The sequence below is a fragment of the Manis javanica genome, chromosome 1 (assembly GCF_040802235.1).
Source record: "Manis javanica isolate MJ-LG chromosome 1, MJ_LKY, whole genome shotgun sequence".
In the NCBI taxonomy this organism is placed as follows: domain Eukaryota; kingdom Metazoa; phylum Chordata; class Mammalia; order Pholidota; family Manidae; genus Manis; species Manis javanica.
The window spans coordinates 167,438,127-167,453,552 of record NC_133156.1 but is presented as its reverse complement, the minus strand read 5'-3'; the positions used below and the strand labels follow the sequence as shown (position 1 = coordinate 167,453,552).

Here is a 15,426-nt window from a genome sequence, read left to right as displayed (position 1 = left end):
AGGGGAAACCAAGTTGAAAGAGTCTGTTCTGGGTGTTGATGTGAGGGGTTTGTTTGTCTCTTTGTAGGATTGCTTTCCTGGTGACCAGGACTTAAAAGAAGTGAGAGAAAATGTCCTTGTCCTGTGACAGAGTGAGCCTGAGTTTCATCTTACTGTATTGCTGATTCTTTAAAATAGTATCTCCTAGGAAATTAACCTCAAGGAATAGGGCACCAAGGAGCTGGCTGGCACTGACACAGGCTGGCTGGTTCCTGAGAATCAGCTGTCTGAAGGAAAATGTGAGTGCTAAGTGGGCTGGCAATTGAACAGGAGGCTTCATTGCTCTTAAACCCCTGTGGAGCAGGACCCTGTTGGGCAAGGCCATTCTCTGAACTGAACGGGCAATTTTGGAAGGAACTCCCAAGTGGAAGTGAGAAGATGCAGGGAAATGCCCGGTCCGACAGAGCAGCATGACCAACCGGGCCAGGCGCAGGACAGAACTGCCCACCTAAAGACACTAAGCTGACAGACTGACTGCCCGGGGCCCACATTCTTTGGAGAAGGGGTGGTGGCACCTAGGACAGGACTCAGTAGGAGAGAGCAGGCAGCGACTTGCAAGAGGTGGCTCATGCAATCAACCCCAGCAGCAATGGGGTGTCACCCACCCTGGCCTGGTGACACACTGTGAGCGAGAGCACAGGGGCCTGCTCCAGAGGCTCGTGAAGCTGACTGTTGGCAAAGAGCAGACAGGAGACCTTTTCAGAGAGTGAGAAGAAATGGGAAATGTATGGCAGAAAATGCTTTAGTGGGACTGGAACTGGTGAGAGACGTAAGAGTCAGGGGGCAGGAAAGACCTTAATGAGAAAAGGATGGACCAACTTTCCCTCATAAGGGTGAGGCTGACCTGTTCAAGGGGCAGAAGGGGTGTGTGAGCACAAGTGAGAAAGCTGAGGGGTGAGAGCCGGGGCTGGGGAGGGCCAGCGGGCCCCTGTGTGGGCTGTGGGGGGCCTCGGGGAAGCACCCCGCATAAACTGACCCATGACATTGCAGTGAGGCATGCTGAGGGCATGGATTCTACCCCAAACCCAGAGAAATGGGGGAGCCTTTCCCCTGAAGAAGGACACCAAGAGTTGCTGGGAAATCCAATCCAGGGAGGCCTCCCTGCGTACTAGGTGAGACCTCAACCTGAGAGAGTTCTTGACTCTGATCAAGCAGGTCGAGCAGGTACAGGCAAAGAGCAGTTTAGTAAAGCACACGCTCAAGGAGGGAGTGGGGGTGAGCTCCAGAGGTGAGCAGCCCAGTAGTTTAGTGAAGGAAAGTACACACGCAAAGCCAGCCCCAGCCTTTCTCAGAGCCCGTCATCAAAAGTGAAGAGACACTCACCCAGACACACATTCCTCAGCTCTGTCTGCAGTAAGAACCCCCTCCAACAAAGCCCCAATTTCCCAAAGCAGCTCCAGGTCAGCCTAGAGCTGTCTCAGTTCACAGAGAGCCAGACCATGTTTCTTTCCCTCCACTGGCCAGGCCATGTCTCCACATGCGGGTACAGGAAAGGGCAGACGACTCTCCCTGGCTAGCATTTCCCATATTCTGTCTTAGATTGCAGGCATTTGCAAGAACACCTTGAGGACAGCCACCATGTCTTGTCTAGTTGTCCCCCTTCCTCTGCATACACACACACATACATGCATGCACCTAGCACAGTGCCTGGCATGATGGATGCACAAATGAGTGAATGAATGAATAATAGAAGTTATTCCAAAAGCTACTTACCCTGACATGCCATCACCTCTGACTTCATCTTTCTGGAGCTCCTACATTCTTAGAGGGATTAGGAAAGCCTGTGGGATGCAGTTCAAAATTCCCTTTGGTGAAAGATGGGAGCGTCTCTCCAGAAATTTACCTCCCAGGCATTTATGGTGCAACATGGGGCAAGAGAACACCACCTCTTCCTGGTACTAGTGGCAGCTTCTGTCACCTCCCTGTCCCAGAAAACTTCATAAAGGGCTCCAAATTTCCCAGAACAGCAGGACATGGCTCTGACTGAAGGCAGGGCAGCAAGGTGTCCACTGTGCTTTATGGCACGGGATGCACTTCTCCAAGAGGACAACACCCCAGCCAGACCCTGAACTACCACCCCAGTCTGGGAGTCTTTGAGGGCTACCTGCTACCTTCGTTATCCCCCAGCCTGCTTGCCGAGGAGTTCATTCTGAGGTAGACATTGTGTTTCTGGTAAGTCTCTATTTTTAATCCAAACATATTCTTCTCTAAGGAAAGGCTTCTGTGCCAGAGGAAGCTAGGTCAAGCTGGAAGCTGAGAGGAAAACAGCATGATTGCTCCTGGCCGTCACTCATTTAGGATGCTGTCATGTGCCAGGCACAGAGGCTAAAACCGTAATCCCAGCCCTGCCACAGGTACATTAACCATAAGGCACCCAAGCACATAATGCACAGTGAGGGAGGCTGGCACAGCCCATAGAGGAGGAGTACCCACCCCCGGCTTGGGAAGGGGCTGGTCATGGCGGAGGTACCGTGTGAGCTGAGTCTTGAAGGACTATGTGTTGGCCAAACTACAAAGAGAAGGAGGTTCCAGGCAGAAAGAATAGACTGCACAAGAAACACAGAGGTTAGAAGAATATTGCATCCAAGCAACTGTGAATGCTTTGGAAGGGCTCAAGTGGGGAGGGGCAGGAAGTAGAGGATTCCATGGTGACAGGCTCAGGAGCCTGGACTCACCCCCAAAGGGGATGAGGAGCCAGTGATGGGACTTGAGCAAGGGCTTGAGGTCACTCATTTGTCTTCTGAAGAGATCTCTGTGTCTCATGTGTGGGGAGTGGATGGATGGAGTTTCTACAGCAGCAAACCCATAAGGAGATGATGTAAATGGGAAGAAGGGCGAGGCCTTGAGCTACAAGGATGTCTGAGGACAAGAAGTCTCCCGATTGCAGGTGTCAGGAAACATGCAAAGAAGGCCTGTTCAAAGGGCTGATGGTGGTTGATGGATGAGGGGTGGCTGAGTCCAGTGACTGAGATATTTTCTGCTCAAATGGCTTATCCAGTGAGACAGACAGTGGGGCAGGGGAAGTGGGAGTGGGCTTCATTCAACTTTTTACTTGAAATACTTCTGTATTACTGAAACTTTGAAAATGAGTATGCATGTTAACAAAAAGCCTAGGGATATTTTTTAAATCACCACTAATTCTAACACATAACTTTCTGCTGATGCACAGCATCAGTGAACTTTGGTAGCTCATTTCTGAGGTTAGCACACCAAACATCACTCCTTGTGAAAACCTATTTTGAAAAACGGGTCCTGGGTGATAGCCTCTAAGATTCATTATTAACTGTTGGAAGATTTCCCAACCTTCTGATGTCAGGGAGAGAAAGGAGCTCCAAGTCAGAGGTGAATTCTGGAGTATTTATCTGCTGCATTGACGTTTGGGCAGAATTTTTATAACATCTGAACACAATCAGACTTCCTCATTCCACATTGCTCAGTAACAAAGGGAGATCAAACTCCTAGAATCTGGGTCCTGGACTTGACCCTCGCACCCAAAAAATCCTTGTGTCCTCGCCGAGAACTTCCTCTCCCAGAAGATAAAAACTCAATTCCAGCCAACAAGGAGGAAGTGATTGAAGAAGTGAAATTAACTGGGTCCTGGAAGGAAATGGCCAAATCACCTTTGATTGTGTAATAACCAGTGACTAGAATGTAGATCCAACGGACAGTTTAGGATTGTTTTGTCAGAGATTTTGGGAGAGAAGTATTTTTTAGCATCATAGAAAAGCATGATTTCAGTAGTAGAAACCCGGAAGGGACTTTCTGACAGGCTGTAACAAAGTCTGAGTCAAAAAGGCAAGGGTGAAGGAAATCGAACAACTGAACTGCCAGGAGCAGGCAAGAAATGAAAAAGAATAAAGAAGAAACTCAGAAGAGGGAAGAGAGAGAACTAAAACCCCAGTTAGGGAAGTCCCAGTGCTACCCTGAGAGAGGGAGAAAAAAGAGAATTTAGACAGAATGTCACAGCCAGGTGGGAAAAAGAGTCAGGACATGGAACAGAGTTTACCCTAATCTGGAGAGGACAACGTGGAGACACTTAGGGGCAGTTTGCCGAGATGCACCAAGGTGCCGCACCAATGTCGCTTAGAATAGAATCAGATGGTTGAGATGGGATCCACAGACGGGCACTGTGGGCAGCATGAGGTGGGGGCTGTAAATGTAACAATAAATGAGAACAAAAAAGGATCTGGTTTGGGTTGGATTACCTCATGTCTGAGCCCTGGCTCCAACATTTGCTTGTGGTGTACTCTTAGATAAGTTCCTTCTGTTGGCCTCAGTTCCCCATAGATGAACTAGGTCAATGCCATCGAGTTTATCATGAAGACTAAAGAAGATCATGAGAGTCTGGCACTTAGTAAGTGCTCAGAAAAAGACAACTGTTTTTCTTTAAGTATCGTTTCTAAATTTGTATCCCAGACAATGGTATGGCAGAGGGCTACATACTACAGCCTGCGGGGCAAATCCACTGAAGCCCATCCATTACATATTAGCTATGTCTGCTTTCTGATAACAAAGACAGAGTTGAGTAGTTATAACAGTAGTTGCATATAGCCCAGAAAGCCTAAAATAGCTCCTATTAGGCCCTTTATGAATAATGCTTCCAGCCCCCTGGTCTGAATGACATCAGGACCCTGTGTTTACGGCCAACTTTCTTATACACACTTCATCTAAGAAAAGATACAAGGTAGGAAAGGTCTGGTGTCCACATCACCCGTCCAGAGGCTTTTGCTGGTGGATTCAAAGGCCGGACACATTTTCACTGGCTTCTCAAAGGGAGAATAGCACTCACCCTACAGGGAGAAGCCCCTGGGGACTGTGCTCCGACAGGCCCAGCTGCCTGCTCGTGTATCTGAGCCTCCTGGTTCCAGATGCGGCAGGGAGAGCGGGCACCCCTGGCACCCACCTGTCCCTTCTCTGAGCACCTGGTTCTGGGGTGCAGGGGAGACAGGCCCTGTGGAGATGGTGCTGTAAGGGGAAGAACAGAGATCTAGGAGCTAGAAATCGGACTCCCAATCCCAAATCCTTGAAGCAGAAAGTGAAAAAGAGGGGAATCCGTGGAGAGGGTGTGGCTACATGGGACATTATTTTTATTTTTAGATACCAGAAAGACCCTTGGAAATGGAGGAAGGAAAATGCCAGTATCTTAACAACAATGCTAGGAAATGAATGCCAAAGATGAAGTGGGATTTGGGGGAAATGGTGGGAACAGCTATGGCTTAATTCTGTTCTGAACAAGAAAGTGAACAGGAAAGCATAGCCCATGGCAGATAGCAGACATTCCTACATTTACACATAATGATGTAAGAACTAACCGGTGATTACTTTGCTTGTTGTCTTTTTCAAAATAACTGAAGACCCACTGGGTGAGGCCAACTTTGATGAGACAGGCTAGAAGCCCAAGACCAAGCATAAGATGGTACGAAGGCACTTGCTGCTCTGAATAAATGCCAGTTGCCTGTCTTAGAGGAATGACCTGCCAGGGTAGAGGGCAACTTGCAGCTGAGAAGGGTTTGAGTGACTCAAGAGCTGAAGAATTCCCCAAAAGCTAGAGCTCCCCACGACATCCTGTTGGCACTGCCAACTCCCCGCTTCCACTTGTTCTCCTTTTTTGGGTCTGCATTGCCATCCACATCATCACCACTCTTCCAGGCCCTCCCACAGTGCAACAAGCACACTTGGTGAACAAGCACACTGGGCTATTTCTGTAGTGATATGTTTCCTGCTCACTGGGGACCGGAAGGAAGGCCTGAGTGCTCTCCTCAGAGAGACAGGGTTGGATACATGCATTGTGCAATGTGCCTACTTGACACAATAAGAGGTTTCACTTCCTGAGATAGACAGGATGCTGGCAGGTTTTGAGGCACACTACAGGACAAGGATAAGACACGGCAGAGTTATAGAGACTATTACGTCAAGGGGCATTGCCCCATGGCTCCAAAATTTCCCTCAAGCAGCAGAAAGATGATTCAATACTCAGTGGTTCTATAACATCTTTCTGTGTTGACATATAGTAACCTCACTAGAGGTAGTGAGGATTTAATGATATGGATAACTGTTGAACCACTGTGTTGTACATTTGAAGCCAATATAAGATTTTATATTGATGATTCTTCAATCAAAAAAAGAAAAAAGAAAGGAAGGAAGGAAGGAAGGAAGGAAGGAAGGAAGGAAGGAAGGAAGGAAGGAAGGAAGGAAGGAAGGAAGGAAGGAAGGAAGAAAGAAAAAGAGAGAGAAAGGAGGGAGGGAATGGATTAGCTCAGAAACGATGCTTGAGTTGCTGGCATACTTCCCTTCCTATCACCGGCTTTCATTCTCCTTCACTCAGCTTCTAATCACATTGACGAACCAAGGGCATCTCTGTGTTCTCTGTCAGGAGAGCCCACAGAGCTGCTGGATCACCAGGTCCTGCTGACCCCAGAATAAAGACTCTGTAGAAGGTGGTAGTTCCTCAGTGCAGCTTGGGGACCAGTGATTAATTTGCATCATGGATCCTGTAAAGGCAAAACATAGTAGTCCACCAGAACCCCTGGACAGGGCCTCTGGGGTGTCTGCAGAACCAGACACCCAATTTTGTGAGGGCTTAGAGTTGGAAACTGACTCTTGTTTACCAAATTCACAAGAAATTGATGTACTGAATAACACGCAGCTTTTAGATTCCCTATGAAACATATGACTTACCAAAAGTTGAATTCCAGTGTCTGCCTTCCTGATAGCCAGGAACTGGAACCCAAATTAAGAATCAGAAGGCTGCTTGGTGAACAAGAACACTAGGCTATCCTCGCCCCACAGTGCAGTCTATTTTCCTCTGCCCATAGATGTCAGATACATGGACAGTACCCAAGAAACATAGTACCTGCCTCATGCTTATTTGAGTAAAAACACTATCAAATTCCTTATACCCATTCAGGCAGCAAACTTTTACTGCAGAAAGGTTCATGCCAGACACTGTGTTAGACCCAGCTCTGAAAGGGTTTACAGCCTCCTAACGGAACCAGATAAGTGAGCAAGGTTTTGATTTAGTGCTATAATAAAGATGTGCCAAAGAGGGTAGGAAGGCTGCATCCCTAGACTCCATGCACCATCTATGACCTGCTCAGTCACTAATTCTACAGATGTGAGAGCTGCCCTAGGGGAGTACCCTGGGCAGGCACTCTGCTTGTCTCTGAGTTAAACAAATTCTGATGCCTTTTTCTATACACTAACAACAAAGTATCTAAAAGAAAAAAAAGAAAAGAATACTATTCACGTGCTTCAAAAGCAATAAAACGCTTAGGAATAAATTTAACCAAGAAGGTGAAAGATCTGTACACTGAAAACTATCATACACTAATGAAAGAATTTTAAGAAGACACAAATGAATGGAAAGATATAAAATATCCATACTACCTCAAGACATCTGTAGATTCAATGCAACCCCTATTAAAATTCCAAGGACATATTTCACAAAATAGAAAAACACAATCCTAAAATATGTATAGAATAACAAAAGACCCTGAACAGCCAAAGCAATCTTGAGAAAGAACAAAGCCAGAGGCATCTCACTTCCTGATTTCAAACTAAACAGCAAAGCTATAGCAACCAAAGCAGTGTGGTACTGCCATTAAAAACAGACATACAGACCAATGGAACAGAATTAAGAGACACAAAGTAAACCCCTGAATATATGATCAACTGATACTGGACAAGAGAGCCAAGAATACTCAAGGAGGAAAAGGTAATCTTTCCAATATATGCTGTTGGGAAACTGGATATTCACATGCAAAAGACTAGAATTGTACCCTATCTCACACCACTCATAAAAAGTAACTCAAAATGCATTAAAGACTTACATGTAAGACCTGAAACTTTAAAGCTCTGAAATTAAAGAAGAAAACAGGGGAAAAGCTCCTTGACATGGGTCTTGTCAATGATTTTTTTGGATATGACACAAAAGCACAAGCAACAAAAGTAAAAATAAACAAGTGGGACAACAGAAAAAAAAACTTCTGCACAGCAAATAAAACTATCAACAAAATGAAATGGAGTGGGAGAAAATATTGGCAAACATATTTCATCTAAGGGGTTGATATCCAAAATATATAAAGAACTAATGCAACTCAACAGCAAACAACAAATAAACCAACTTAAAAATGGACAGAGGACCTGAACAGATATCATGTGCATATGTGTGTATGTGTGTAAAGGAATTTATTCTACCATAACAAAGAAAGAAATCCTGCAATTTGTATCCACATAGAGGGACCTGGAGGGTATTATATTAAGTGAAATAAGTCAGAAAGATAAACACAATGTTTTATAAACTCACCTAGATGTGGGATCTTAAAAAGAAAAAAAGCCAAATTCAAAGAATGATGGATACCAAGGTCTGGGTACTAGGGGAAATGGGGAGATGTTGGTCAAAGGGCCCAAACTTCCATTTATAAGGCAAGTAATTTTAATACTGACATCATGCTGGGGGTCTTAATGCATAGCAAAGGGGCTGTCATTAATGGTACTGTATAATATACTTGAAAGTTGCTAAGAGAGTAGACCTAAATGTTCCCACCCACCCCCAAAAAAATATAGATAGAATAATGTAAGGTAATGGATATGTTAGCCAACTTTATTGTGGTAATCACTGTGCAATACATATGTACATCAAATCATAATGTTGTATACATTAAACTTATAATATTATATGTGAATTACATCTCAATAAACCTGGAGGGAAAAAAAGTCTAATAATTCTTGGAGATACTAAGGGATATAGTCTCAGCTAGATGTACTTATAAAAACAATATTCCACTTTTCAGAGTTAACAGAAAAATTATTTGAGTCAGAAAACATCTCACATTTTACAAAGGGTTTGTAATCCTGAAATTTGATTTACACACAATCTTTTCAAATACATTCTCAATCCAGGTTTCTTTCACTGTTCATCAAATATTGATATGGATTCCATGTGCAGTTGGCTAGGGTACCAGCACCTGGTCTAAAAGGGTTGAACAAGCTTGTCTCCCAAGGTTCCCCAGGCCCAGCAGGAGCCTGCACTCTCACACTATAGCATTTCCTCTGCCCCATCCTAGGGAGGTCAAGGGTCTCCCCAGGGCTCCTGTATTTGACTCTGAGCTCCCAACATAGAGAACAGCCCCTTCAATCCACCCTGGGAGAGTTACTTTCTCTACATTACACCCATTAATCCATCTCCAAGTGCGAAGTCTCTTAAACTTAGGTTCAGGAACAAGGGAGTGACCCCATACCTGTGTGTGCATATCAGTGTGTCCTCCACTTTGTCCCAGAGATCCTAAATTAAACCATTCTTCTAATCTAGGAAAATCCCATATTTTAATACCGACATCATCTGCATAACAGTTGTCAGATAAACAACGCACATTTCTCTGATGACACGTTTGCAGAAATGTGTCATAGCTGGCTGCCCCTCACTGTCCCAAGGACTGGAGAATTATTTCACTCTACCTTCTCCCAGAAGTTCCCATCAATCCTCTTTATGTTTTCCTTTTTAAATTGGTTGTGAAATAACTAGGCAGTTGGGGAAATTTCTCAGCTCCCTACTTCTGCTTTTGAAGGCCATAAAAGAGCAAGAGAGGAATTGGCAGCAGTAACCTCTTCGAGGCACAGCAGACCCCTCCAGGATTCTGTTCTCTCCAGTCAGTCTTTCTCGCTCAGGTACAACTCTAACCTTTCCTTATAACTAAGTCCTAAGGGAGTCTCTCTGTCTCTTTCTCTTTCTTGCTCTCTTCCTCTCTGCCTGAAGTGTGGGCTTTCTGCAAAAATGCCAAATGTACTCTTACGCTATGCTTTGGGAAATATGGTGGGAACGAATACCACATCTCTAGCAGCTGACAACTGAGTGATCAATATTAAAGCTTCTCCAAAAGATCTCCTAACAAATGCACTCCTGATTTGGGTGGGTTAGCAAATGTTTTCCTCTGGACGTAAAGGAAGGCTCTTCCATGCATTCACTCATTCGTTCAAAGATTGTTTCTTTGCATGCCTACCACATCCTAGGTGACAAAGGAGACACACACGTGAAGGCAGCCCTCATGGGCATGGGCACGGCGAGTGGTCACCCAATTTCTGTTCTTTACACAGGTTTCTGTGGGAGCCATGGCAGCAGTACCTGAACTGGCCAGTGAACAGATGGAGTACTACAGGTCAGTGGGAGACAGAACAGCGATGTGAGCAGAGTTGTCTGTGCTTGCAGATCAGGTTTGCCCCCTATATTGCCTCTTTCTGCGGCAACCAGAGTTCCAAGTTAACCTAGCTTAGAGATGATTTCCCACCCCAAATCCAGCCTTGGTACCCATAGGCCATCCAGACGCTGTTGCTGCAGGAGCTCCTTGCCTATGGCAACAGGAAGAAAAGATTCCATGAGGTCAATAGATGGGACCCCTCACCAGGTTTGGCTTGAGTGAGAGGGAAAACTCAGACTTTAACCAGGCTGGAGGTTAGGTCTCAGGGGACACCAGGGGTATCAAGCCCTGCCTCCTATGCAGTTCCATGCATATCACCACAGAACTGCCAGCTCCTGGCAGCTTCAAGAGACTTGCTGTTTGCAGTTTCTTCTTAATAGTGAACACTGTCTACAGGGAAGGAAAAATGAACTTGTCTAGGAGACATAACTGAGCAATCTCTCTGTTTTTATTACAGTGATGAGAATGACCTGCTCTTTGAGGTCGATGGCCCCAGACAGATGAAGGTGAGATCATGGGGGGCTCTGACATGGGAAAGACTCGGGAGAAGGGTTCCGGGCCATGTTGTTCCTGTGGCATCTTGTGGTGGACTGACTTCCTCCTCTCCTAGTGAGGCAGCTGCCAGCTGCTCTGCATGCTGACCCCGCCCTGACGCAGTTCCCTCTCAGCTGGAGCCCCTGCTCTGGGCAGGAACGCCTCAGACACTGGGCTTCCCCTGTGCTGTCAGAGGCCTCTTTAACTGTCCTTCCAGCTTTTAGACTATTATCGTGCCTCAGGGCAACTTCAGCTAAGCCTTAATACAGTTATATAATTTCTCTGGATAATGGGAAAGTGGGAACACACCTCACAAAGAGTAACCAAACCACTTGTAATGTATTTGCTGAATGCTTATGAGACATTGTTCTGCCAAAAAAAAAGAGAAAAGAACAGAAAGAAAGAAAACGAACTTGCACAGAATAACTAAAAACTTGTGGAATGAGCCTAGATGTATAGAAAATATCATGATCATCATTCCCATGAGAAATTAAATGCAAAGTACCAGAGCATTAGAGATGCAAAGACAGATAAAGTGTAAGAAAGTATATGGTTTAGTGGAAAGTATAGAGAAAAGGTAAACAAGAGTTTGCTTATTTATCTTTCATCTAACATAGGTTTTTTCCCCTAAAAGAATACCATAGAGGGCATCAGAAAGCCCACATTGTGGTTTTGGGTCTACCTCTAATTTGCCACATGCCCTTGAGTAAACCACTCCACCTCTCTGCAGGTCAGACAGATGAGAGTTCATCCCTGGACGCTCGGTTATCTCTAAGGCCCCTTCCACCTCTTTGGCGGCCAAGCAGGAGTTCTCTGGTTCACCCGCCTTCACACGCTCACGTCCTGCATCTCTCCACAGTGCTGCTTCCAAGACGTGGACCTTGCCTGTCTGGGCGACGAGGGAATCCAGCTGCAAATCTCCCACCAGCTCTACAACAAGAGTTTCCGGCAGGTGGTGTCCGTCATCGTGGCTGTGGAGAAGATGCGGAAGATGCCAATTCCCTGCTCACAGGTCTTCCAGGATGATGACCTGAGGAGCCTCTTTTCCTTCATCTTTCAAGAAGGTACTATATGAGCTAAGCGCAGACATATCTTTGGTCATTTCCTTCTCAGAGTCCATAACTCAGCCCTCAGCCTAACTCCCAGAGGGCACAGCGATGAGAGAAAAACAGAGAAGCCTAGGAACTAAATGAGTCATCTCTTTAGCTGAAACTGCTCTTATAATAAGACCTTGATAACTGCTTACATTTGCAAACCACTCAGCCATTCTCAGAGCATTTTCCTTACATTGTCTACTGCCTCCCATTTTCCCTGTGGGGCCATGTTACTGCCATTGCCAGTTTATGTAGCAGCTCTATTGCTAGTCCACAGCAAGCAACAGAGCTGAAGCCTGAACCCACGTCTTACGGAGCCAGGTCCAGGGCTCTTTTCCACCCCAACTTCTTTCCCCCAATGCAATACTCAAACTTCGGCTGTGCATGCTCAGATGCCCTCCAAGAAACCAAATCCTGCTGCCTCCCATCAGGCCTGCCCTTCCAATTTTCTGCCTAATTAATAATATATGTGCTCCATATTTCAGAGCCTGTCTTCTGTACATGGGATGATGATTATGTGTGTGATGCGCCCCCGCAATTCCTGAACTGCAGACTCCGGGATATAGACCAAAAGTGCCTAGTGCTGTCTGGCTCGTATGAGCTGCAGGCGCTCCACCTCAATGGACAGGATGTGAACCGACAAGGTAACTGGGGACATCTTGACTCCTTTCCTGGCCTCCTGGCAGCTTGCTAATTGTCCACATTTTCAACAAAGCAGAGTATTGAGGCAAATTGTCAACCTAAGAGACAACACATGTAATAAAGAACATAAAAAACTTTGCTTGGGTCCTAGGAAGGACACCGCACTGATTCCCTTAACCCATTCATTTCTCCACAAGAGACGGGACTCTGAGACATTAGACCGCCCCAGCACACCCAGGCCCATTGTCCAGCCAAGTCATTTAATGATGGTGTAACACCCATGCTCCATTAGAAAGCGATCATTAGACCTAACTGCCTGTGGGTTCTTTTTTCCTGCTGATGAGGTTGAAATAGAATGGGGAAGAGATAATGCATCCGTTCTCATTCCCAATCCTGCCCCCCTGCCCTTAGTATGCTTCCTGCCCAATACCAGATGGTCCCTTGCAGGGAAATTTCACTGACAAGCAGGAACTGATACCGCTGCACTGTATCTGGAAAATGTTTCAAGTCTGGAGAGCCCATTAGCTGTGGGAATCTGCCTGGCACCTTGCCACTGTGACAGAACCCTCTATGTCGGGGTGCAGCCAAGGGAGTGGCTGAAGGGAGCAGCCTGCTCTCTTCTAAGGCTGCTGACCTTGGAGTGAGGCATCACCGGGGGGAGGCTTTCCACTCCCAGCCAGGCCAGGATGATCCTGCTTTTCTAGAACTGGGTTGTCAGCGTGACCTCCGGGGCTGCAAGTGAGACCAATGCAGATTAAATAAATGGCTCTCCTGGGAGCCGCATTTCTCAGCTAAGCTTCTCTACTCTTGAGTCCTTACAACTGCTGCTCTGCACTCCTGAAACAGATTTGTGTCTGATTTCTTTCAGAAGCACTGCTCTGCTGCTTCTTCCTTTTCACATTCTTCAAATTGTTCTGCTCACACACAGCACGTCACCAGCCACGACAAGGTGGCTTCCTTCCCTCCTTCAGTTTTTAAAAATTAGACCCCCTAATTCCTCTTTGCTACTGTGAAGAGGTTCTGAGGAACCCCCAGACCTTCAACGGGGAAAACCTAAACCGACCACCTTTCCCTGCTCTTCTCTGTGAGGAGCCAAGTTACCCTGCCTATTAGACCACAGCAACCCAGGGTAGGTTTCCAAAGAGGATGCCCAATTATGCGAGTCCTGGGCACAGAGTCCAGTTGGGCCTACACGACTGTGTGTCCCTGACCGCAAGCCCTCTCCTTTCTCCAGTGGTGTTCTGCATGAGTTTTGTGCAAGCAGACGAAAATAACGACAAGATACCTGTGGCCTTAGGTCTCAAGGAGAAGAATCTGTACCTCTCCTGTGTGATGAAAGACAGCAAGCCTACCCTGCAGCTGGAGGTGAGTGAGCACCAGGGCTGAAGGCCCTTTGCAGCCCCTCTCGGGCTCCTCTGAGCACCATCTGTTGCCTCTAAAACAGCCACCTTCTCCTACCACAGAAAACCTGGGAGCAGATCTACTTGACAATTTTGCATAAATGTAAATAAACATAATCATTAAACCCATGTGGACTTTCATGTCCACCCCAGAAAATTAAATCATTCTGTGAATGTTATTACATCCTGCCATTTTTACCGCCCAACAGATTATACCATTATGGTTGTCCTATTTGATAAATGACCCTTTGGGAACTTAAGCAATTCAAGGGGTCCGTTACCTAGCATCATCTCCACTCCACCCCCAGATCATCCTCGTCCACAGCTTTCCCAGCAAAAGCTCCATTTCCAAGTTGAAGTCGCTCAAGCCATGGCCTTCAGAAAAAGTATAGCAATAGTGCCTGGATATATATAAAAGTATAGCGATGTACTCTGAGAAGCTTTAACCTAATGTTCACTTTAAAAAAAGAAATCCCACCTGTATTATGCTCCCCAGCATTGATGCTAAGCTGCAGAAAAGAATAAAGCCTCCTTTAGTCACCACAGAAAGTTGGGGTCACCGAGATAACTCAGGAATCATGCTGCTGGCCCTGTGAGCTGCTCCTCAGCTTCCCCTCCGGCCGAACCAAAGAACATCTTTTGCAGAGCACCTTAACCCTTCTCTCACAAAAACCCTTCTTTCTGTTTTGCTGCAGATGGTGGACCCCAAGAAGTACCCAAAGAGGAAGATGGAAAAGCGCTTTGTCTTCCACAAGACTGAAATCAAAGACAAGGTGGAATTTGAGTCAGCCCAGTACCCCCACTGGTATATCAGCACCTCCCAAGCAGAAGAAATGCCTGTCTTCCTAGGAAGCACCAGAGGCGGCCAGGATATAACTGACTTCACCATGGAAATCTCTCCCTAAAGAGGGAGGTCCCCATAGAGTCAACGTGCGCTGAATCACCCCAGAGATGGCCGAAGGGCGGTGGAAGGTTTTGAACAAGGCTGCAGGGCCGAACTTCACTGTAGTCTAGTCATGACCCTCTGCCTTCCCTGTATTAGTGCTACCGAGACCTGCCCAGCCCAGAGGAGCCGCCCCCTCCTCCCAGAGCCGATCCTCAGGCCCCCCCTGCGGAGCCGGGTCCCTCTTACCCCTCCCACTCCCTCAAAGCCAGCCTGGTGGAATCCTTGGTTCAAAGAAGCCATCTGTTGTTTGTGCTCAGCCTCTGATGAGCAACCACTTACCTATTTATTTATTTATTTATTTGATGGGTTAGTCTATTTAATTTAATTCAAGGCAGCCAAGAAGAAGCAGGTACCTGTGAAGGAACCCAGCCTTCAGGTGCTGTGGAACCAGTCGCTGTGGACTCCTGGGCCATCTTTCCATCAAGCTCCTTCACCACGGCTGAAAGTCTATGTGCTCAGAGGGCTTGAACAGGAGTATTTGTGAGTGAAGAAGTACGATCACACTGCTTCAATGATTCTGAAATAAACTTTACTGAAAAAAAATTGTTTTTCTAGTGATAATTGGCTTTTCTTGGATC

General features: G+C 46.3%; 2 protein-coding genes across 4 annotated transcripts in view; one reads left to right on the top strand and one right to left on the bottom strand.

Annotated features, from left to right (window-relative positions):
- LOC118971264 (uncharacterized) overlaps positions 1-1,843 on the bottom strand; it is a 41,815-nt gene extending 39,972 nt beyond the window's left edge. For both annotated transcript variants that reach the window (XR_012131540.1, XM_073236930.1), the window contains exon 1: positions 1,753-1,843. Coding sequence is in view for 1 of the 2 variants with exons in the window: in XM_073236930.1 (XP_073093031.1) it covers positions 1,753-1,780 (28 nt within the window). In the remaining variant the exon portion in view is untranslated. The remainder of the gene's footprint in view (positions 1-1,752) is intronic.
- Positions 1,844-2,005: 162 nt separating this feature from the next.
- Positions 2,006-15,396, top strand: IL1B (interleukin 1 beta). 2 transcript variants are annotated; one of them, XM_073241085.1, is made up of 8 exons: positions 2,006-2,211; positions 9,606-9,705; positions 10,132-10,193; positions 10,690-10,738; positions 11,626-11,830; positions 12,346-12,504; positions 13,737-13,867; positions 14,598-15,396. In XM_073241085.1, the coding sequence occupies exons 3-8, from the start codon at positions 10,147-10,149 to the stop codon at positions 14,805-14,807; spliced, it is 801 nt and encodes a 266-aa protein (XP_073097186.1). In that variant the 5' UTR covers positions 2,006-2,211; positions 9,606-9,705; positions 10,132-10,146; the 3' UTR covers positions 14,808-15,396. The 2 variants fall into 2 exon arrangements, with proteins under 2 accessions (XP_073097186.1, XP_017509102.1); XM_017653613.3 differs by lacking the exon at positions 9,606-9,705.
- The last annotated feature ends 30 nt before the right edge of the window (positions 15,397-15,426 follow it).

Bases quoted from the DNA above. Each gene is read 5' to 3' on its own strand.
- IL1B (XM_017653613.3), top strand. From the start codon at position 10,147: ATGGCAGCAGTACCTGAACTGGCCAGTGAACAGATGGAGTACTACAG. The intron at 10,194-10,689 runs GTCAGTGGGAGA...TTTTTATTACAG, and splicing joins GAACAGATGGAGTACTACAG to TGATGAGAATGACCTGCTCT. The intron at 12,505-13,736 runs GTAACTGGGGAC...TCCTTTCTCCAG, and splicing joins ACAGGATGTGAACCGACAAG to TGGTGTTCTGCATGAGTTTT.